This window comes from Cupressus sempervirens, chromosome 11 (assembly GCF_028749045.1).
Source record: "Cupressus sempervirens isolate cs-2001-9-10 chromosome 11, ASM2874904v1, whole genome shotgun sequence".
NCBI classification, from domain to species: Eukaryota; Viridiplantae; Streptophyta; class Pinopsida; order Cupressales; family Cupressaceae; genus Cupressus; species Cupressus sempervirens.
Genome location: NC_143128.1, coordinates 352,403,201 through 352,427,657, shown reverse-complemented (window position 1 = coordinate 352,427,657; position 24,457 = coordinate 352,403,201). Strand labels below are relative to the sequence as shown.

At 33.5% G+C, this 24,457-nt stretch overlaps 1 protein-coding gene across 3 annotated transcripts in view; it reads right to left on the bottom strand.

Annotated features, from left to right (window-relative positions):
* Window positions 1-2,219: 2,219 nt before the first annotated feature.
* LOC149529532 (4-hydroxybenzoate geranyltransferase 2-like) overlaps window positions 2,220-24,457 on the bottom strand; it is a 65,370-nt gene continuing 43,132 nt past the window's right edge. For 2 of the 3 annotated variants that reach the window (XM_089810054.1, XM_089810053.1), the window contains exon 5: window positions 2,220-2,580. In XM_089810054.1, the coding sequence (XP_089666180.1) occupies window positions 2,487-2,580 (94 nt within the window). In that variant the 3' untranslated portion in view covers window positions 2,220-2,486. The remainder of the gene's footprint in view (window positions 2,581-24,457) is intronic. The other variant, XM_089810056.1, reaches the window with a different exon arrangement.

The window sequence follows — 24,457 nt, the reverse complement described above, 5'->3', positions numbered from 1 at the left end:
TTATTTCTAAATATTCATATTTATATTATTTTTTCTTTAAAAAAGTAAATTTATCTATTATTATTTTTAATATTTTTGAAAACAATTAATTTCTTGTATGCTTCAAAATTTAAAAATTATATAATACTAACATGTATAAAAATGATGAAACTACAACACTGCATTTTCTTTTTAGAAAAGGAGCCGATCTCTAATATTTTAAATAAATGAAAAATCTCAATTTGCTTTACAAAATATAATAGTATTTTATTAAAGATCAAAGTTGAATTATCATTTTTAAATTATTACATTATTAAATATTTCTTTGTTTAATTTCCATTCATTAGCAATAAGTCCTCTGAATTCATTTCTCCTCCATTGCTAATGTTCCACTATAATAGGAAACTATTTTAAAGATCTCTAGTTACGTCCAATGTATTTTATTCATCAAAGGCTTCAAAACTCTCTTCTTCTCATCAAAGGCTACTCTATTCTGCTCAATATAGGGTAAAACAAGAGATATAGAAATAGCATCAATCCTTGAGCCCAAAAAAAAATTCAAAGTTGAATGCAATTGCTTTAATATTAATCTTACTACTTAGAAAAACTTTACTTTTTCTTCAAATATCCATTCTAGATTAAAGACGAGGGAGGAAAAACTTTATTTTTTCTTCAAATATCCATTCTAGATTAAAGACGAGGGAGGATATTTAGGATCAGCTGGGAAAAAGTCAAATGCATCCAAGGCATTGAAATAGGAAAGCTGAGTGCAACTATTTATATTTCAACCTTACTACAGAAAAACTCTTCAAATATCCATGCTAGATCCAATTCATAAACATATTAAGCTTTAATAGAATACAACTTAACAAAGTTGGATCCCACCATCCTCTCCATATATCTCTCTAACCATTCTCACCATTTCACCTCCGGATGACAAATATGAAAAGGATGTTGAAACCTCCAGACAAGGCATATGCAAAGGATATTCAAAACAATTTGAAATGACTATACAATAGATATAATTCATATTATGTTCTATTTTTAATAAAGTAAAAATATAGATCATCTATAGTATATTTTAGAAGTTAATCAAACAAAATGTACTGCTCCCACATTTGATAATTAGTCACACAAATCATTAAAGAAAGAACAAAATAAGATTTAATTAAATCCCATCTTAAATCCATCTTAAGATTTAAATGCATGGAGATTTCAAAATCAAAATATTAAAAACAGTGCCACAAATCAGTGTCTCTTTTCTAATATAAACTCCATAGCCTCAAATTTCTCATTCAAAATGCAAGTAGAACATTGAGATCAAATCCCAATAGATATATGACATTGATGACTAAGAACACCAACTTGTAACACTAAGCCCCCACACACAAGTATTCACATTCCCCAAATTGTGTAAAGACCATCCCCTGTTGTTCAATTTTAAAGCTTACCTAGCCTCAATGTCATATAAAATCCTTGCGAAAAGACCTGAGAAGAGGAAGGAGTCAATGAGTAGATTCAAGATGAGGAGGACGAGGATGTGCAATTTAGATGTAGTTAGAATTGAAACATACAAACAGATGCCATAAAAGATCCCTCATTTCCTCTCTCATCACCCAAATGAATGATTTCTCACTTGCCTCCAATGCCGCTGCAAGCACTTAATTTCTTAGAGGGATAGAAGAAATATGTTACACAAAAATATATAAAATGAACTACTACCTTTGTGCCAAAATCCACGGCTGTAAATTCAGAGGATGCATTATGTCTAAATCATTTACTATATGAAACAAAATATTTGTGTAGTGAATCTATTACTATAAATTTCTTAGAAGGATAGAAGACGATTAAATGATATCCACAATCAATTTTCTTTATAATATTCGGCATTGCATGGTGCATTTTCTTAATAATAGTTGGCATTCTACAATATGAAATGGACAATATTTGTATTTGGATAGCTCAAATTTTCAATTCTGTGATTGATCAATGGTTTCACACCAATTTCTTGCCACTTCAATGCATATTGCCACCTCAGACTGTCAAAATTTTCAAAAATACTAAAATGTTTACAACGAAAGTTGCTCCCATTATAGAAGCCTCTCGACTTAATTAAATCCCATCTTAAATCCATCTTAAGATTTAAATGCATTAAAATGGAGATTTCAAAATCAAAACATTAAAAACAACACTACAAATCAGTGTCTCTTTTCTAGTATAAACTCCATGGCTTCAAATTTCTCATTCTCAATGCAAGCAGAACAACGAGGTCAAATCCAAATAGATAGATAACATCAATGACCAAGAACATCAACCTGTAACAATGAGCCCCCACACACAAGTATTCACATTCCTCAAATCGTGTAAAGAGCATCCCCTATTGTTCAATTTTTAAGCTTACCTAGCCTCAATGTCATATAAAATCCTTTCCGAAAGACCTGAGAAGAGGAAACAGTCAATGAGTAGATTCAGGATGAGGAGGATGAGAATGTGCAATTCAGATGTAGTCAGAATTGAAACATAGAGACAGATGCCATAATAGTTCCTCCACTTCCTCTCTCATCACCCAAATGAATGACTCCTCGCTTGCCTCCAATGCCCCTGCAATCACTTAATTTCTTAGAGGGATAGAATAAATATGTTACACAAAAATATATAAAATGAACTAGTACCTTTGTGCCGAAATCCACGGCTGTAAATCTCAAAGGAGGATGCATTATGTCTAAAGCGTTTACTATATGAAACAAAATATCTATGTAGTGAAATCTATTACTGTAAATTTCTTAGAAGGATAGAAGATGATTAAATGATATCCACTATCCACAATCAGTTTTCTTTATAATAATTGGTGTTGCATGCTACGTTTTCTTTATAATAGTTGGCATTCTACAATATGAAATGGATGATATTTGTGTTCGGACAACTTAGATTTTCAATTGTGTGGTTGATCAATGGATTCACACCAATTTCTTGCCACGTCAATGCATACTGCCACCTCAGACTGTCAAATTTTTCAAAAATACTAAAATATTTACAACAAAAGTTGCTCTCATTGTAGAAGCCTCTCGACTTAATTATTAACTTGGAATACAAATCAACAGATATAAAATATTCAAATCAGAAAATTGATCTCATTTTTGTGACTTACACCTACTTTGAACCAGTAAAGCTTAGATATTTGTATTCTATCGTGGGAGACCAAAAAATATTCTATAGGAACTTTGGAAGAAATAAAGGAGCGGTAGAAGACTAATAATGAATACTAGTTTGCCACTCTCATTTTACAAAATCGAGCAATTATTTTGGGAATCTGCTCAAAGTCCAGTTCCTAAATTAATTCCCAACTAACATATTTAAAAAATTTAAATTTTTATTGGTCACTAAAGCTCAATTTAATCACTTTTTAAGGCGGAGAACCCATTGGCACCATGGAAGGGACTGATAATAAGCCAAGAATTCCAGTCTCATAGATTTTAACTAAATCATGGAAAACTTAGTTATGTCGAAAAAACAATGAGGTTATTGAAGGACAATTATGGAGTCTTTCTCTGATAAAATTTAATTCCATATTACTCAAAGCAGCAATTATATGTTACAAATTATTTTTTAATAAATAATAATAAAATATGATGAAGAGTAGAAAATTAAATTCTGCTCACACTGATCCACCTTCGAGATTCAAGCACATTTTCCAACCACCATTGCCATCTGCAATTCTTCCTCAGATCAAGTTGATAAAGGCGAAGGAGCTCTTGCAGTGATCCACACAAGCATCAACATCTTCATTTAGTGATCCAAGCCAACGTAAAATTGATCACCATAGAGATCTTCTCGTACCTGCAGTGACTCTAAGAAGAGATGCTACATTCATATCAGCAAGTCATCCTGATATAAGACAAACGCTCTGATCTCCGAGCTTGACGACTTTGCCTAATTTGCATTGGACATTGAGAAACAGTTGTTGCTCCATGTGGTGTCCCAATCTATGATCTCAAGTGCAAATTTGATAGGTCTTATGTGCAGTCAAACGCTACATCAAGCACTTAATCTCAGTCATTCACACTAAATTTGGACAGCTGCTCTTTGCATTCGATTTGTTGGCCACCCTTAAACATCACACATTAAGGGAAGAATTAAGCTTGGAAAAAAAGTCAACTTTGACCATTTAACACTTTTGGTCTAGAAATTAAACTTAGTGTGTGATGTTTACACTAAGACCGAGCACCCCATAGATTTTGCACCACTACGGCTTCCGGCCAAAGCGGTTTCCACCTAAAAGGGTGGAAAAATCAGTCCAGCATTACAAGACAAATTTGGTAATTTCATTAGGCTAAATATAGAACTAAATCTGTGTTTGCAAATAACAATATGAAATTCTTAGCGAAACCAGTGAATGATTTTGAACATAAGCAGGAAAATTTAATAATGTAAACCCTAATAGCTTTAGATATGCAAGGCATGTATCGCATTACTAAATACGGCCAGGATATATACAATATGGCACACAATATTATTACCACTTTCCCCTGTAAAAATAGTTTTCAAGTCCTAGCTAGGGCTCCTGTAGAGAAATGGTTAGATGTTAAATACATCTCACCATATAAAAGATGGATCAAATCCATTTCACGGTGATTGCGGATGATAAGGAAAATGAGGGTTGGACTTGAGTCAAGAAAAATAAGAACCCTTGTCGTATGTGAAGAAACCTATCAACCCTAAAATACCAGTCATCCATATAGGATCTCATCAAACCAATAATCTACGAAGACTCAATCCAAAATAAATTTTCACGAAGGCAAAAATCAATCTGCGAGGTGATGATAAATTAGGGCATATACTCAGAGCATGAGCATTCATTGAAAATTGTCAAAAATCCTCACCCGTAGGATACTCATAATCAACTATTTAATCAAAATCCCTCAGTTCAAAGATTATCATAATTTAGGAAATTGAAAATTTTCATTTTGGAGAAGAAAGAAAATCTCATTCTGGAGAGAGGCTTTACCCAGGGTTTCAGAGTCCTAGAATGTAAGGAGAAACTGAAGAAAATAGATCAATTAACTAGATAATATTAACCAAAGCAAAGAGGACAATATCTTGATCACAAGTAATCATAACTCCAAGGATTGGTGGTTTCAGTGCAATAACTTAGGACTGTTCGCTGTGTGGAATAATTTGAAACCAGGCAAAGTCTCCCTAGAAGAATGGCTAACATCAAGCTGTAAGGATCAAGCAAGTATACTCTCACTCTCAGATTCTTTAGCATATCTACAATGCAATAATTGTCAAATTAGGGATGAAATGTCACACATGAATCTCATTATTTCCTTCAAGGTTATAGCGTTAGTTTTTATGAATGGGTCTCTAATTTGATGGTAAATGTGAAAAAAACAATGCCGATAGAGATAATTCACCTTCAGATAATCAAAAGAATAGGTAATTTCTTAGGAGAATTCCTAGGATTGAATCATAGCTCCTAAATCTCAAATGATATTAGAATACCAGTTAATATGAATTCAAACTCTTAGAGCATGGCCCCAATCAAGATCATTATTAACATATCAATTTATAATTTACAACCTAAATTATTCTAAGATTACATCCAAAAAAATCATCATTTTTATTCAAATTCAAGAAATAGTGAATATAACTTCCATAAGGTGGATTCAAACACAACTAAGTTAGAATGGAATCTTTCGAATAAAGAAAAGTGTCTAAAATTTCGAACAACAATTACAATGCGAAGAGATGAAGGTTTTAAGAATCAAGAAAAGTAAGAAACAATATAAAATATAATATTTAGTTAGTAAGATTCAAGTCCCAGAATAAGAAATTGAGGATGGTGAAATTATAGAGGAGGATTCAGAAATAAACTCAATTGATAAATATTAGCAACATAGAACAGACATCAAGGAAACCTATGATGATATATCCAACTATTCCAATAATGAAGAAAGCTTTGTGACAAATTATGTCAAGGATTTTCCAGAAATCACAACATTGGAAGGACAAATAAAAATGATGGAGCTTTGTGAAAAATGTACGTGTCAGAACTCTTTTACAAATGAGAACAAGGAAAATATAAGACATCATAGAAAATTAATAAGAGAAACCATCTTAGTATACAATAATATATGTGATCAAATCACATTATGGAAAGAGGATCATGGCAAGCATCATTACCAGAAGGGTCCCTCAATGGAAGAAGTCTTGAGGTTGAATAAGGAAATGTAATATCAAATGAAGACATAAGAAATGAAGAGCCAACCGAAACACAAGGATAAGAGTTAAACACAGAAGATCAAAAATCAAGAACTGAGTCTCCCCCTCCATTAGAGGGAGATAAAAATGATTTCACTTCACAAAAGACTCAAGAAAAGAAGAGAAATTAAAATCACTAAAAAGTGGGAAAATTATTACTTGAAAGAAGAATAAGGAATCTAAAGATGAGAGCAAAATATAGAAAGTTTCTAGAAAGAAGAATGGGAATCTAAAGATGAGAACAAAATAGAGAGTTTCTAGAATTAGAACAAGATATTAGACTTGATGAAAATGGATACATACATTAAAAAAAATTAGACAAAATTAAAACAACTAGAGGATGAAGACTGTGAATATATAGAAAAAGATAAAACTATGAGCAACACACCAGTATCAGAAACTCTAAACACTAAGGCTTAGGAAGGAGGAATCATTAATTATGTACCAATTGAAGTTGAGACTCTTATAAGTAAAACAAGGCCATATTTTCAAGAGGATAGCAACATTATGGACCAAAATTTTGGAGTTCAAGAACTAGACAAACTACAACGGGAATTTGAAAATCATATTAAGGAACAAGGTCTCATTAAACAGAAAGGAAAAAAGAGCTTGAAGGAGGGGGAAGAAATTTTAGCGATAAAACATTAAAAGAATTCGAGAAAGAACAACTAGACGATAAGGGAGATGAATCCATAGTGTAGCAAGCTTATAAAATGTAAAAAGTAATAGAGATAATCTAGGGATAGCAACAAAAATGGAAGGACCGGACATCCAGTATATGTTATGTGGTAAATATAACAGAAAAATAGGAAGAAAATCATTAGCTGAACTAAGAGCAACTATAGGAATGGCAGAAAAAAAAAATGTTCTTCTATATGCAGGGAAGGCGAAGTACCTTCCCACGAACCCATGAAGTTAACCACATGGAATATTATTTATTTGAATATGATATAATATTAATTCAGGAAGAAAAATAAAGTAAAGAAGGAGAGAAACTAAGAAAAAAAATGGAGGCATAAAAATCACTACTAGTTGAATCAATTGGGGCTTCTAGTCAGATTGGAATCCCATGGGACCCAAGATGTAAAACTGATTTTGAAATATAATAAATATAGGGAACTTTTTATTGATAAAAAAATACTATATGTTACAAACGGTTTCTGACAATGTCCTTATTAATTTGGCTATGTGGTTGTTTATGAATTTGGTTGCTCTGAAATGTACATTCCCTTCATACGAAAACACCCAAATTTGATAGTTTTCTCTTTTTTATTAAATCTCAACCACTCCAATACTACCAAGTGGCTTATAACTAGGACATACTACTTTGTTGATTTGATGTGCTACAAAAAAGTCTAAGGTTACGTGATTAATCCATACAAATTAAGATTACACATAGATAGATAGATAGATGAACTTATAACATCCACGAGACTAAAAATAGTATATGGGACAACCTTACCACCAAACCAAATTTAAATAGTTTAGTTCTTTTTTGGTACAAGGTAATGATGAGACCACCTAATTGCTCAATATTTTCCTTGTTGAATAAGTTGCACCAAGATCTATCATATATAATATATATGAATATGACCCTATTTTCCTTGTATGCATCACATTATAAAACAATGTGTTGCTCGATTTCCACCTTCCTAGAATTGCAAAATATGAAAATTCTCTTCCCAAGGCTATTTTGGCCTCTTTTGCTGGTCAATTTCATATCAAAGCCAGTAAGGGTTCTAAGTTGATCATTAAGAGTTTTTTTCTCTCCAAGAAACATTTGCCTCTATGTATTCCTAGTGGAGTTGGTTCCGAGTAGGGTTGAACTTGCTAATGTAATAAGTCTTTTTTCCTTCCGATCTCATTTCCCCAATTTTTATTATAGAATTTCTCTATAATAAAGACCTTAATTTCTTTATTTTTTTCTTCAACACATATTGGAATGGATATTCCATTTGTTTATCTACTTCATTTTTTGTTGCATGCATGCCTTTTTATGTTTTCCAAAAAATATCATCAAAGACCCCTTTCACCCACTACTTGTACACTTTTTTAAAATTATTTTAAAATGATTAATGAGGCAGACCATAGAAAAAACCTTATATATGAAACTCCCACTTCACTAATTATGATATCATATGAAACACTATTTTTTATTTTAAACTTTCTTGTGATCCATCACTTTTTGAATCCTTTCAATTTGCTTCCATTATAAGGCAGAATGGTTGTTGGTCCACATTTCACATCCACAAAAAATAGTTGGTAGCAATAGAACCCAATATAAAGTTTGAGTAGCTTTCCAATTCCAAACCTCTACATTATAGCACCTATTTTTAAGTGCATAAAGTGCCTTCTATTCTCCTAAAACTCTTTTCTTTCTACAACGTTCCCAACTTAGATTTTTGTTAAAGTCAATCCCAAGGTATTTATACTCTACCACTTCTTCAAGATACTACCCTCAAAATAAACTTATGATGATGTTATTTTGTGCTTCTTAAAAAATTCATGACTTTAGTCTTACTAATATTGACCAACATCCCTACCATTTTGTAGAAGCACTCAAGTGAGAGTGAATGTTCCTAAAACAATGAGCAAATTTGGAAACCAAAATGATATTGTCCATGTAAGAGATTAGCCTTATTAGAAATTCCCCTAGCTAGACACCCTCATCCTTTTGCATGTCTAACCATTCTTTAAGTTTTTCAATTCCAAATCTTTTCCCTAATGACAGTGTCAAAAGCATTTTTTAAATCAACAAAGCAACCAAAAACCTCATGCTTTCTCTCCACAATTTTCCTATATTGTGCCTCAACATGATGCAATGGTCAGTAGTCAAGTGTTTTAGCCTGAATTAACCTATCCTTTTGCATGCTTATGATTTTCCTCATCCCATTTACTAGTTCTATTTTCTATCATGCTACCAAAAAAATTTACAAATAGAAGGTTGGTCATTATAGTCTTGTGAGTGGAGGGATTATTAACATCACCACTCTTACAAAGGGGTATAGAAAGACTAATCATTCATTCTCTAGGGAATCCATGTTGGCTAATCTTATTGAAAAAATTTCTAATGTGTGGTGTAAGGATTTGCATGCCCCACTTGAGTTACTCTCATTGAAATTCCACCAAATATTTTGGGTTACCCATACCAAGCTTCTTAATACTCATCTCAACCTCTTACATAGTGAAAAGGTCTATCATATTGTTGACCAAGGGTGGAAGGTCCATCTCATATTCTTTTTCATAGAGTTTCCTAATGTTCTCAAACCATTAAGTGACTGTAATAACACTTTCAATTTCTTTCTTTCTTGGTTGTAGTTCTCTCCAAAGTAGTTTGGGGTTATAAATACCAAGAAGATTAGTTCTTCTCTCCTTGTGATCATAATATTAGTTTACTTATTCTTTAGGATCTACTTGTACATTTTAATGTTGAGGCTTGTATTATTAGACTCTCTTAGCTTTCTCCTAGCCAATTTACAATCCTTATCAAAGCATGCATTAGATGGGAAATAATTTGTTTAAGATTTTTCTCTCCTTTGATCTTCTACATTTGGAAATCACCTTGTGAATGAGATTTGATAACTCATGGATATTGACATTGTGCACATACATGCCCTCCTTCTTATATAATCACTCAAGTGTAGTACTAAAGATGTCCCTATTTTTTGAAGTAAAAAAAGTTATGTCTTGTGAAATTTGTTGTTGAGGGCATTGGCCCATTGCCCCAAGATACCTATCCTTTTCCCACAATAATTTTATGTGCAACACCCTATGGTCTAATTTAAGATCCAAATTTATTCCCAATTCATAAATTCTTTAATTTTCTCACACACATAATGTGAATATAGTGCATATTCCACCACAATTGCAACATTATAGGTATCACAAGTGAAACTTCCCAATTTTTTCCATCTAATCACATGCCATTACAATTTAATAAATAAAAAATACCACATAAGGTGATCAATTTTTCCCTAAAATGATTGTAGCCTTTAGCATCATATGATACTCTTTCCCACAAGTGTTTACTCTTTTTTGTGAGCCAAATTGGATTGTTTTCTACATTGGCGCTGAAAATATTAGCTTGGTCATTTGTTGTTCTAGCATTGAAATATCCAACAAGAAGAAGATCCTTCTTTAGAGCAGCATAGGGCTCTTTGTGATCTAAACTACACTTCCTATAGATTTTAGAAACATGCGGGCAAAAGTAATAGGAAATGATTCTAAGAAGGCTATTATTTTATATGATTTTGAACCATATGAACTATTTGCTATTTTTTTCCTTTTCTAATTGAATGATATTTCCTTTCTTTTCTTTTACTAGAACCATTATGCTTCCATGAATTGTACCATTAGTCATTGCTTCATTCCACATTGTTGCCTTCCAATAGCCTTCAAACAATGGGAATCTTACATCTCTCATGTTCATGTGTCTCTATGAGACAAATAAAGTCATTCCCTTCTGTAATAGGTCCCAACCCAGGCCCATGTCTTCAAGGATATCCCCTATAGTTACAACAAACTACACTTAGAGAGGCATGGGATGAGCTTTATTGCTATTTGTTTTGATATGGAATATTGAACATTAGGTTTTTATCCCTAGAAATGAATGTTGATATTGTCTCATAATTTCCTAGTGAGGATGTTTCTACCATGCCTTTGCTTCTCACCTACTTCTATGTATTGAAAAAGTGATGAAAGTGAGAAATAACTTATCTACCCTTGTAAAACCATGCTCTTTTTCCTCCATCTCTAGTTTTTCTATTTTTTTCTTATTCTACCCTTGTCTCTTCATGTTGTCTCATAGTTAGATCCTCCTCTAAAAAGAAGAAGGAACCCCTCAAGAGTCATTTTTTTCTCAAAAGATTTTTCATATCATGAATATGAGGCATAACCACTTTAATGGGGATATCTATTTCATTCAATAACTTCCCAACTCTCTAAGCTTGATAGATTTGGTCTTTCCAAAGCAACACTTCCTTTAAGAACCCCCTCATTAAGTCCAAAGTTTCTTCCCCTTCACCATATTCCTTTACTCCTTTGATAACTATGTTGGTTACCCTGATTTGCCTTTCCTTGACTTCCCTATCATGTGCATTATTCATATAATTGTTTACTTGTATACCTACCCAATTTGTGTATTTTCTTTATTCCATATTTTAGTAACATCACAAAAACTCTTTTTCCCTCGTCAACCTCTCTATTTCCTAATAAACTATTGTAACATATCAGCTTCTCCTTATCTTGAGATGTCTTAGTATTGTTGTGACTTTTCTTTTTGTCAATTATTTTTTTCAATTTTTCCCTTCCCCCTTCATTTTTTGCCATTCATCCTTCATGCTTTGTCATTCAAGATTTTTGTCCAAGGGTGTTTCTTGAAATAGTAAGACTTGTGGATATAAAGAATGTTATTTTCTATTAGAGATTTATTTGTTGTCACCAAAGCATGCATTTTGAGGTCTCTCTCTTGCATTTTAACCTCTAGATACTTAAGCATCTTCTTACCCATTAATAGCTCTTGTAGATATAAATTTGGACACCAACTGAGAGAAGTAGAAGTAGGTTTGTATAGCATTAGTTCCTTTTCCAATTTAAAATCACTTTCTTTGTAATTTCAAATTGCAATGAATATTAATGCAATTGAAGCCATTTCACCAATTCAAAGCTTATCCTAGACACTCCCCGTTATTGGAAGAAACATATCCATTTCTCATGATACCTCAATCATGCTCTCCGAAACCTCAAAAATTTCTACTTCGCGAGTGATGAGGCTAATTATTGCCTCTATTTCATGATAGTTTTTAAACACTTTGTTAATACTCTATTTCATTTTCATCAAGACATTTGTGAACTTATGTTTACCTAAACCAATGATTAACCTATGGGTAGATAGCATGTCATCTTTTGCCAATATCATATATATGATGCAGTATTTCATATAACTTTCAAAATGTGTGTTCTTATATTTGAATTTAATTTGAAAATTCTTATTTGCAATTATCTCTGCATTATAACTAACCTGTTAGCAATGAAGCTGAAGATGATTGGAAGAATTCAAAGATGAACATTGAAGACAACCAATAGCATTCAAGGAGAAAAGAACGTTGAGGTGTAGCCACGGTGGAGAAAATTCATAATGGTACCAAAGGACATGGCAGCGAGTATGGAGGAGCTATGAAGACTTACTGCATTCTCTGCATTTATTGATTATTGTAAGTGGTTGTTTAGACTTTATTATTCCTGCCTTGAGCCATTATCTCTTCTTCCTGCATTGAGTTGTTATTTTCCTTCTTTCTCTCCTGCGAATTTGTAGCTAGGTTGTTTACTTTTCTATTTTAGAATAAGCATCGATCTTCTATATATAGGGATTGGACTAAGTGTGTTAGTTTAGTTAGAAGGAAAAAGTTTATCAGAATAGACTGTTAAATTTTATAGTGAGTTGTGTTTTTACAGTTCTATGTGTTGTTTCTATGTAATGAATTTCTAAAATGTAATGAAATAGTTTTTGGCTTATATCCTGTGTTAGTAGTTTACTTGAAGCCGACCAAGGGCCCACTTGGGAGGTGGATTAGATTAGGATAGTATAGATTTATTTCCAAGCATTTTTAGTATTGCAAGTAGAAGTTGTAAGTTCCTTCTTGTAGCATCATACTTTGTGAATGTTCCTACAACATTTGTGAGAATAGTTATAGTGGATGAACTGAGTTGGAATATCTATTAGCCTTTTATTGTATTTCCAATATTTGTTTCATAAAGAGTTAAGTGTGTTAGTTTCCTGTAGAAATAGTGTAAGTTATTTTCCTTGCATTTTACTTTCCTACAACATAAGCATAGTGACTCATTAAAAGACTTAATGCACATACTGTGATGACCATTTCAAGTATATGTCCTTGGGTTGACAAGATTAAATGCACCTCATATTCGAAAAAATAGTCCTTAGATTGAATACATTATTCCTAAGCATGGCCCAGAGCATGACTATGATACACCTATTGTGAGGCAGACCAACGAGCACGTTACAATATCCCCTCTGACATTCTAAAAAAATTCCATTTCACAAACCATATTATGCTTCTCTTTTGAAATTATGACTTCACACTACCTATATGAAACTCTTTCTAAATAGTAAAGCTTATCTTCTCATACCATATCTAATTTCCCCTTGTGATCTAGTGAAATTTTGTCATTTCACATCACCCCTCATAATGTGTCTGCAAAGTTTAGATTTTTCACTGTTTCATTGACCATTCACATTTGACCTTCCAAAATATCAAAAATATACTTTTATAAACTTTTAATGCCAAATTTAGGATAAAAATTAAAAGTTCCACCACTACCTATGATTTAGAATTGTATGTTATCATCTAGGCCTTACAGAAATAGAGGCATTACATGCTAACCAAGGATTTTATAGTATATACTTAAAACTATGCACCCAGTTTCCTAAATGGACAAGAGAACTTAAACAAAATACATCTTAACTAGGTTGAACATTTGTGTGCCTATACCTTCACAATTAAACAAAAAGTGTGCTACTAATAAGGTGGAAGATGCCTTAAGCAAAAGAGTATTCACAATTCAAGAAATGCAGTTACAAACTACAGAGTTGGACTCTCTAAAAGATTTGTATCAAGAAGATAAATATTTTGTAGAGGCTTATATTGTTTTCTCATGGTTTACCAATTATTATCAAAATAAATATATCTTTTGCATGATGGATTGTTGTTCAAGGGACACTTTCTTTGTATACCTCAATGCTCCATGAGAGATGAAATCATCAAAGAAAAACATCAAGGAAGTCTAGAAGGCCATTTTGGTCTTGACAAGACCTTGGAATAGGTTCTAAGTTGTTACTTTTAGCCTAAAGTGAAAAATGATTTTAGGAAGTTTGTAGAACAATGCTCCACATATCAAAGAGAAAAAGGTACTTCTTCCAATGCAAGGCTATATCAACCATTGGCCATGCCTACAAGACCTTGGGAATGTAATAGTATGGACTTTGTCCTTGGCCTACCTAAAAAACCTATAGATTTTGATAGTGTATATGTAGTAGTGGAACGATTTAGCAAAATGGAACATTTTCTTCCATGCAAATGCACTAATGATGCATCTTACATTATGGGATTATTTTTTAAAGAGAATCTTAGAATCCATGAATTACCCTTGAGCATTGGTAGTGATAAGGATTCCAATTTTATAGGTCACTTCTAGAGGACCTTATGGAATACATTGGGTAACAATCTCTATTTTTCATTAGCTTATCATCCATAGTTTGATGGTCAAACTAAATTTATTAATAAATCATTAAGCAACTTTCTTAGGTGTTTTACCAAGTAACATGGCCACACATGGGATTTGATAATAAGGAAATTTGAATATGCATATAAAGACTTAGTTAACAAGAGTAGAGGTAAAATCCCATTTGAAATTGTGTATGGGTATCATCCTAGAGACATAATAGAACTTTGGGACCTCAGTGCAATAGGTAAAAGAATTTCTCAAGGTGAGAGTTTTGTAGAGAATATGAAAGAGATACCTCAACACATTAGGAAGAATTCATAACAAAACATAAAGAAGCATAAGAAACAAGTAGATTGTACAAGACAAGAAGCACACTTATAACTAAATAACCTTTTTATGGCTTACTTGAGGAAAGAAAGGTTACCCAAGGGGCAACCTACAACATTACTTATGAAAGAGATAGGTTGCCTAAAAGTGGTGCATAAATTTGGGAAGAATGGTTATGATGCATAATTACCATTGAATTTAGGAATTTCAACTATTTTTAACAGCATTTATTTGTACCCATTCCAAGAATCTGTATTTGATATAGGATAGGTAGATCCTTTAGCTATTGAAGAATTTGACTAGGTGAAACACCTGCCACCTATCCAAACTTTTCAGCTAGAGTGCATCCTAGATTCCAAAGTCATTAAGAAGGAAAAGAAAGGTATATACAAAGAATACTTAGTTAAATGGGCCACTCTACCTGAATCAAAAGCTACTTGGATGTCTGAAGTTCACATACTGAAACATGGTACCAATGTCCAAGCTTTGTCAACTCAACGGACTTGATTGTTTTTCCCTACCCCATGAGTATGGTGTAGGTGTTCCCATAATTTTGATTATATTTTTTTTTTCTTAAATTTCATGCTTTGTAACAAGGTCTATAGGTTAGTACTTTGTGGGGTCAAGCCTTGACAAAGACCCATTTTGCTTGTCGGGACCCTTAATGGTAACAAAAGCCAATTTTGGGCTCAAAGCTACTCAAGGTGCCAAATGTGTAAAGAATTATTAGAAGTTTTTGTAGGAGATAATATAAGTTTCAAGATGTGATAGGACACTTAGAAGTGATTATAAGCACAAATGTTGCAATATTGGAAAGTTTCTTAAATGTTGTAAAATTGCAACTTTGCAACTTTTTGTAAGAATTGTTAGATTATGCCTAAAAATTAGTTGTGGCTATTGTAACTAAAAGAGCTAGTTAAAAGGCCTTAGAAAATATTTTCAAAGGTTACTAATCAATATTTTTAATAACAAAATATTGTGTGCAAGTTTTCTAATTGATTTATCATATTTTTCTATTGTTTATGCATACAAACTTGTTGTGTACAACCTTATATAGATTGGTATAGATCTATAATTGATTAGGCCTTTTAGCCAGGTGAACTATACATCCAAAGAATTTTTCTTGAGGTATTGAAGTTTCACCAATAAGGAGAGTCATGATTTTGAAGCCAATTTAGTCTTAAACCCTCAAGAACCCAGGGTTTTGGAGCAAAAATGGTCATACCTTAGCTTTCCACAATAGGAAATTAAAAACCTTTTTTTATTGCCAAGACAAAATGTATAATAAAGGTTACACACAGTTTTGGATTTGGAAAGAACTATTTTCTATTTAGTAAGTGATGCCCTAGGCTGATCACAGAGAAGTGGTGAGCTAGGAGGACTAGGAAGAAGACCCATAACATTGCAAAGAGGATGGATTAGTTGGATCTAATGGTGAATTAAATCTCTTTATGGAGGTGCAAACCCAACATGATTTCTCAAAGCTTGAGGTAAGTTTATCGGTGAAGGTTTCTAGTTCAATCAAACAAATTAGGTCCTTAATAACACATTAGGCCTAATTTATCCCTATAAGGGCTAGGTGAATCAGGAGTAAAATCTAGTTCCAAATCTTTGATATTGTTTAATAACCCCAAAAGGGTATTGATGCAAGATCATCCTAGGTGTAAGGGCAATCTTGCATCATCTAAAAAATATTTATATTTCCAATTTTCTAGTTTTTTTGTTTTTAATAAGGGTTATTCCTATACATAGTTGTTGTTTGTGGGAGCTTGCTAATTCTAGTAAGTTGGTGTTATGTGATAAGATGGTTCTAATCTCATATATGGAGGTTCATCTTTGACATATTAGCCTGCCAGATGAGTTTTATTTTCATATCATATGTATTGGTGTAGTTATTGTAGATATTTAGTATGAATTTTGGCTATCCAAACTTCATGTCCAATGATGGAGGCCTAAATGGATCTGAATAGAGTCAGAATCTCAAATGATGGACACTTCCACAATCAATCACAATAGATCACTACTTGAGGATTCTATAATGGGGTTATAATACTCCATCAGGTCAACGATTTCCTAGTTATGGTCTCTAGAAGTGGACCCATCTAAAAATGTAATTTGTAAATTATCTTGAGTCGATCTTATGTAATAAAGTGTAATGAAAAATTATAATATGAGGTTGGTCAGCCTCAAGGTTTAGGGATTAGTATGTAGAACCTTCCCAGGAAGTTACCTATATAAGGGAGGCCCATAGGTTGTCTAGGGTAGTTATGGGTGATATTCGCAACTCTAGCTTAGAGACTGTTGTAAGGAAGGTGTCCATGAGGGGTAGAATGTTGTAATTTTGTATTTCCCTATTTGCATAAATAATAAGAAGCCCATATTTTGTTCTTGCAATTTGTAATGTTCTTTATTTTAGTTGTTTGTTGTGGTATTAAGGGTAGCACCCTTCATCAAATGGTATCAGAACAAGAGTTCCTGAATGTGTAAATATATCGCCAACTAGAGGTTGTTGCATTAGGACCATAGTTTGGGCTGAGCATGTAAATAAATCACTGATTGAGAGGTAGTTTGGATGAGGGTTTTAGTGGAAGCATGAAAAATGCCTCCACAAAGAGAGTGCGGTGAAAGAGTTTCATGTGTTACACCTAAAGGTTTTAGAGCCCTCTAGAGACAAATGCAAGCATTGGTAAAACAGATGCACAAAGGAGTAAATCTTATCATAAGGGATGAAAATGAGGATGATGATGAAGAAGAAGAAGAGGAAGAAAATGTTGAGGAAGAGATAATTTTGAACCCAAAAGAAGAGAGGCCTCTTAAGGCCATTTCCAAGATTGGAAAAAGACCTAAGTTTTATGTTCCCACATTTTTGGAAAATCTTAATAGGATCAATGAAATGGAGGAATACTTTGAGTATGAAGATATTGAAGATCTAGATAGGGTCAAATTTGTAAAGGCCAAACTAAAGGGTCACACAAAGATTTGGTGGCAAGGGATCTAGGTGGAGTGAAATAGGAGAGGAAAGGATAAAATAACCAGATGGGATTAGATGATAGCTAAATTGAAGCAACAATTCATTCCCATGGATTATGAGGCTAATCTGCTAAAGAAAATGCAAGGGTTGAAGTAAGTAGGAAGATTTGTTCAGGAGTGTACTAAGGAGTTCTACCGAGATCTCATCAAAATAGGCCATGTAGAAGCTGACAAGGAGAAATTTTTTTGTTACCTTAATAGATTGAGTCTAAGTATTCAAGAGGAATTGAGTCTAGTTTGGATGAATAATATTGAAGAGGGGTACCATTTTCCCCTAAGAGTTGGAGAAAAGTTGAACAAGAAGTTTGATAACAAAAATAGTGGAAGAGGTCAAGGCAGAAGATCTAATGGACGGTCTCATGGAGGTCAAAATGATGATCAAAATAATAAGGATGAGGCAAGTAGTAGAAGTCATAGGGGAAATAATTCCAATCATTTTCATTATTAGAATAATAGAGATCAAAGAGGAAGAGGTAGAGGGAAAGGATTTGGAAGAGGAGGTTTTAGTGGAAAATGTTTTGACTATAGAGAAGAAGGGCATTGAGCATTTGAATGTTCCCAACACCAAGGAATGACTGATAGTAGAAAAAAAGGCCAGGCTAGAGTTGCACATGTTGATGAAGATGCTAAATCATCACATTCTGATGATGTTGAAAAGGAGAAGTCCTAGTTGATAGAAGAGTCATGCTAAGCAACAAGAGTGAACCTAATCAAACGAGGAGCTTATTTCATACTAGGTGCAAATGTGAAGATAAGTGTTGTGAAGTGATCATTGATGGTAGAAGAATTGATAATTTGGTATTAGAAAATATGGTCATGAAGCTAAATATCAAGAGGTAGAAATACCTGCATCCATACTGAATTGCCTAGGTGTAGCACGACCACAAGGTCATGATCAATGAACAATGCTTACTGAAGTCCAGTATTGAAAGCTATGTGGATGAGGTGTTGTGTGATATCATACCTATGGATAGATGTCATATGTTACTAGGTAGGTTGTGGCATTTTGACATGCATGATGTACGTGATGGGTGTGCAAATACCTACACTCTAACAAAAGATGGAGTAAAACATTAGTTGAAGCCATTGAAGGAGAAAGAAGAGAAGGTATGTAGTGCTCCCAAAATATGTTTCGTTCATGGAAAGGAGTTTCTCAATGGCATGAAATGTGAGCATGTGTGTTTTTTTATAATCCCAAAATATGGTAAAGAAGAAGTAGAGGAGGTATCTACAAAAGTTGTAGATTTGTTGGGAGAGTTCCCTATAGACAAGGGAAGGATTGTATGAGTGGTTGGTCATGCCTTTTGGGCTAGTCAATGCACTAAGAAATTTCATGAGGCTCATGAATGAGCTATTGAAGGAGTTTCTAGGTAAGTTTTTCATTATTTACCTAGACAATATATTGATCTTTAGCAAGACATTGGAGGAGAATTTGATGCACATTCATATGGTATTTGATAAGTTGAGGGACATAAAATTGTTGATAAATTTGAGGAAGTGTACTTTTATGAAGGAGTTTACCTACTTGGGATTTTTAGTATCAAGAGAAGGTATGAAATGGACCTTGAGAAAGTGAAATCTATCCTTGAATGACCTACTCAAAGGAGTGCAACAGAGGTAAGATCTTTTCATGGACTGACTAGTTTTTACAAAAACTTTATTAGAGGTTTTAATAGTATATGTAGACCATTAACTAAAACAATGAGAGGGAATAGGAAAGAATTTAAATAGACTATAGGGGTAGATAAGAGTTTTAATCTATCAAAACAAAAAGTTACAAAGCAACATGCTTTAACACTTTCAGATTTTAATAAGGTGGTTTCAAGTAGACTTTGATGCTAGTGGTACTCCAATAGGTGCTATTTTGAGCCAAGAAGGTGGACATGTTTCTTATTTCAATGAGAAATTGAATGATGCTAAAAGAAAGTATTATGTTTATGATAAAAAATTGTATGCTATATTCCAAGCATTGAAGAAGTAGAGAGAATATCTTCTTCCTAAGGAGATTTTTTTGTATATTGATCATCACGCTTTGCAATATTTAAATAGTCAAGGAAATTTGAATCTAAGGCATTTGAAGTGGGCTCAATTTTTGCAAAGTTATACATTTGTTTTGAAAAATGGGAGTGGGAAGTCTAACAGAGTTGGATATGATCTTAAAAGAAGATTAGTGTAGCTAATAGAAATACATATTGAGGTGGTTGGGTTCAAGGAACTTAAGAATTTGTATCCAAATGATCCTAATTTTGGTGAGGCTTGGAAAACTTGTACAGAACTTGTTACACTTGATCGAACAAAGTGGTTGAATTTCATAATCCAATATGGTATGTTATTCAAAGGAAGTTAGTAGTGCATTCCAAAAAGTTCCATGGGAGAGAATCTTATCAAAGAGAAGCATAGTGGAGGATTGTTTCAAAACCTTGGTAGAGATAAGACCATTGCTTTGGTTTTTAAAAATTATTATTGGCCACAAATGCAGCAAGATGTGAAGAATTTTGTGTAGTGTTGTAGAGTATGTTAGATGGAAAAGGTAGTAAAGAAAAATACGAGGTTATATCAGCCATTACCTGTATCTAAGAAGCCATTGGATGATGTTAGCATGGATTTTATTTTTGGTTTACCAAGGACACAATGAGGGCATGATTCATCATTTGTGGTGGCTGACAGATTTTTAATAATGGCACATTTCATTCCCTGCAGGAAGACTAGTGATATTGTTCACGTGGTGGAGTTATTTTCAAAGAAGTGGTAAGACTACATGGTATGCCAAAGAGTATTGTTTCTAATTGAGATACCAAGTTTGTTGGGTATTTCTGGCATACATTTTTGAAGAAATTGAAGATAATTTTGAAGTTCAGTTCATCCTATAATCCACATGGACAAACAGAAGTTGTGAACCAAAGTTTCAAGGGAATTTGTTGCGATGACTGGTTAGAGATAAACCAAAAGGTTAAGATCTGATTTTACCACGGGAAGAATTTGCATATAATAATTATGTCAATAGTAGTAGTCGTAAATCACCATTCCAGATTGTATATGTGAAAAGTCTTAGGAATGTTTCTAAACTGAGCTAGTTGGATAAAGGAGAAATAAGTAGTGCTGAAGCAGAAGATTTTGTTGAATATTTGAAGAACATCCATGACAAGGTCAGGAAGCACATTACAAAGATTAATAAACACTATAAGGCTAAGGAAAATGTGAAAAAGAGGTATAACAAATTCATATTGATGATGAAGTCATGTTTCATTTGAGGAAGGAGAGATTTCTAGTGGGTACATATAATAAGCTGAAAATGAAGAAGTTTGGAGCATGCAAGATAGTGAAAATACATGATTCTAAAAATTCCTATGAAGTAGACTTGCCTATTGAACTAAATATGTCACCAGTGTTTAACATTTCATATTTGACCAAATATTATGAGGGAGATGATGGACATGAAGTTATAGAAGCACATTGGAGTATTGCAACATCTATCTCAGCCACACATGAGATTGAGAAGATATTGCAAAGTTCTATGGGAAGAAGCACATGGAATAGAAAACATGAGGAGTATATGGTCCAATGGGAAGGGAGGTGAGTGGAGGATTCATGATGGTTAGCATGGGAGGAGGTTGACTATCTATGTTTTACTCTGACTACTTGAGACATAACAGGGTCACTTCTCAAATTACCCCGGGTGTTTGATGTAGGAGCATCATGGGTGTAAGGGAAATCTTACATCAAAAAAAATTTATATTTCTACTTTTCTACTTTTTTTGTTTTTAATAAGGGTTGTTCATGTACAAAATTTTTATTTGTGGGAGCTTGCTAATTTTAGTAAGTTGGTATTATGTGCTTAGATTGTTCTAACCTCACATATGGAAGTTCATCTTTGACATATCATCCTACCAAATGAGTTTTATTGTCATATCATATGTATAAGTGCAATTATTACAAAATTTTGGTATACATTTTGGATATCCAAACTTCAAGTCCAGAGATGGAGGCCTAAATGGTTATGAAATTAGGTGAAACCACATCTGGTTGATGTTTGTGCAAATCAGCATTGTAGATTGCTAGCCAAGGATTTGAGAATGGGGTATAATAGCCCATCAGGTCAACGATTTTCTATTTATGGTCTCCAGAAGTGGACTCGTATGAAAATGTAATTTGTAAATTGTCTTGAGTCAATCTAATATTATAAAGTGTAATGAAATATTATAATATGAGGTTGGTCCACCTAAAGGCCTAGGCCTTAGTGTCTAGAACATTTCCATGTGATAAAAAGTGCATATATAAGGGAAGCCTGTAGGTTATCTAGGGAAATTAGGGGTGATAGTTGTAGCTCTATTTTGCTAACTGTTGTAAGGAAGCTGCCCATGTGGGTTTGCATATTGTAATTTTGTAATTCTGGATTTGTGGCGATAATAAGAAGCTCATAGTTTGTTCTCACAATTTGTGTTGTTCTTTGTTTATGTTGTTTTTTTTGGTATTAAGGGGAGCACCTTTCACTAGGTATCCAAATCTATAATTAGATCTCTTTTATGCAATCTTGCATCACCCAAAAATATTAGGTCTCTTTTATGCCTTATTGCATCAAAGTTTCTTGTGGGTTTTCTTGCTTGGAAACCAAGGGGACTATTGATAAATGTTGGGTATAAATAGCATAAAACCTCATTCATCCTCCATGGAAAGTTGGAATTTGATCAAGTACAAGTTGGTAGAGCACTTATGGAAGGTAGTCCTTGGGAAGGATAAGGAATCAAGGTTTGATTAGATTGGTGGGTTCATAACTCCAACACAAATGAAGCCTTAGAAAGACCACTAATAAGAAGACCATTGGGTGGTCATTAGGACCTTTCCAACCAAGATTAGTGTATGATTGGTTAATACACAAGCTCTCTGAATCACTAACATTTTTTTATTCCCACCAACAAGACTATGAGAATTATTCGGAAGAGTTTTTCTTTGTACATCCTCGTAAGAAATGAAGAACATAACTTGAGCTATTTGTTGTTTTAGGAAAAGAAACTTGTAAAGGAAACTTGGCAATAAAGAATATAACCGTTTCCACATAACCCATAATAGATCTAAAATAAATACGGAATTAAAAATCCACATGCAAGAGAATAGATAACATACCCACAAAAAATGTGACACAAGATATACCCTGGGAAACCCTCATTGAGGGAAAAAACCAGCCTCCAAAAGCATCCATCACTATGTATTATTCAGCAAAAATACCATTTCCATACAACCATGGAAGCCTTCATGGCCATAGCCACAACTTAGCAAACTATGTGAACAAGCATGAATCCACACATCTCATGCCATGCTTCCAACCTTCACAAATGCTCTCTTGTCTAACCTGTCAAGCCTTGTCCCACTTGACTCATTCCTTTTGTCTTCTCCTTGTCACACCAACAACTACCCTTGTGGCTGCTTATATAGTAGCAAGTCCCACAAAACCACAAAGTGGTATTACATAAACCATGTGCTACCTAACTCACTGACCCCACATTTAATATTGGACATTTAATTCTTTTCCCCAATATTAAATAATTACATAAAATATTATCACAATGTTACAATACAACTCATCAAGTATATCCCATGGGAATCTTTACATGTTGCACGTCCATCTAGGCACAACATTACATAATAAAATAAAATAATAAAATAACAATATTATGCAATGTTTGCAACACCCATTATCTCAACAATCTCCCACTTGTTGTATACATTGCATAGGGTCAATCCGTAGCCACACAAATGAACAAGGGAACAATCCCTCCCAGCACATCCACCATCATAGATCAAAATACACCAAGTGCTCAATCCTAGTACGTGCAATAAAATCCAAGTATCCATAGTTGTCAAAATATCCATAGCTGAAATAGCACCCATAGCAAAGTGCCAAACCCATCCAACTATCCATACCTCAAAGGTATAACAAGTGAATCTCATATCACTAACATATCCAATCTATAACCTGCAATCACAAGCCTCAAGAGCAATACCTGCCACATATATACCAAGAAGCTCCCACTGCAAAAGATAATGTCAAATCTATAACCAATCTACTCACAACATCTCAAAGAAGTGAATCCATGTAGTATCAAGGACATCTACAATACATAAACTGATATCCTGCAAGAAAAAACTCTCATAACAGGTCTCCAATAGTCTCCCAAATTCTCCACAACCAATAGAGGAAAGAGAAATAAATAACCATGTCATCTCTCACATGACATACATGAGCACAAACTAGTGATCACAATCTCTAACCATTCTCAAATCCAATGTAAGCAAAATTGAACATCCCGGAAGATAACCAAGACCAGAGAAACCACATAAATCATAACTTGTATCATGTCCTTCTACACACACCTCTAGATGTAAAATGTGCAAGTATGATCTCCTCCTTTAAACCCCAACAAGAAGCCTCAACAACACCCAAACCATACCATATAGCTAATCATGGATGTAAGCCTCTCACAAGAAGATCAAACTCATAAACCATTCCTAAATCAAGGAATAACCATTCCTAATCCAAGGAATATGCCCAATATAAAACCATCTCCCAAACTCAACCAGCATAACAACATATGCACATGGAGATAACCAGTGCTTAACCATC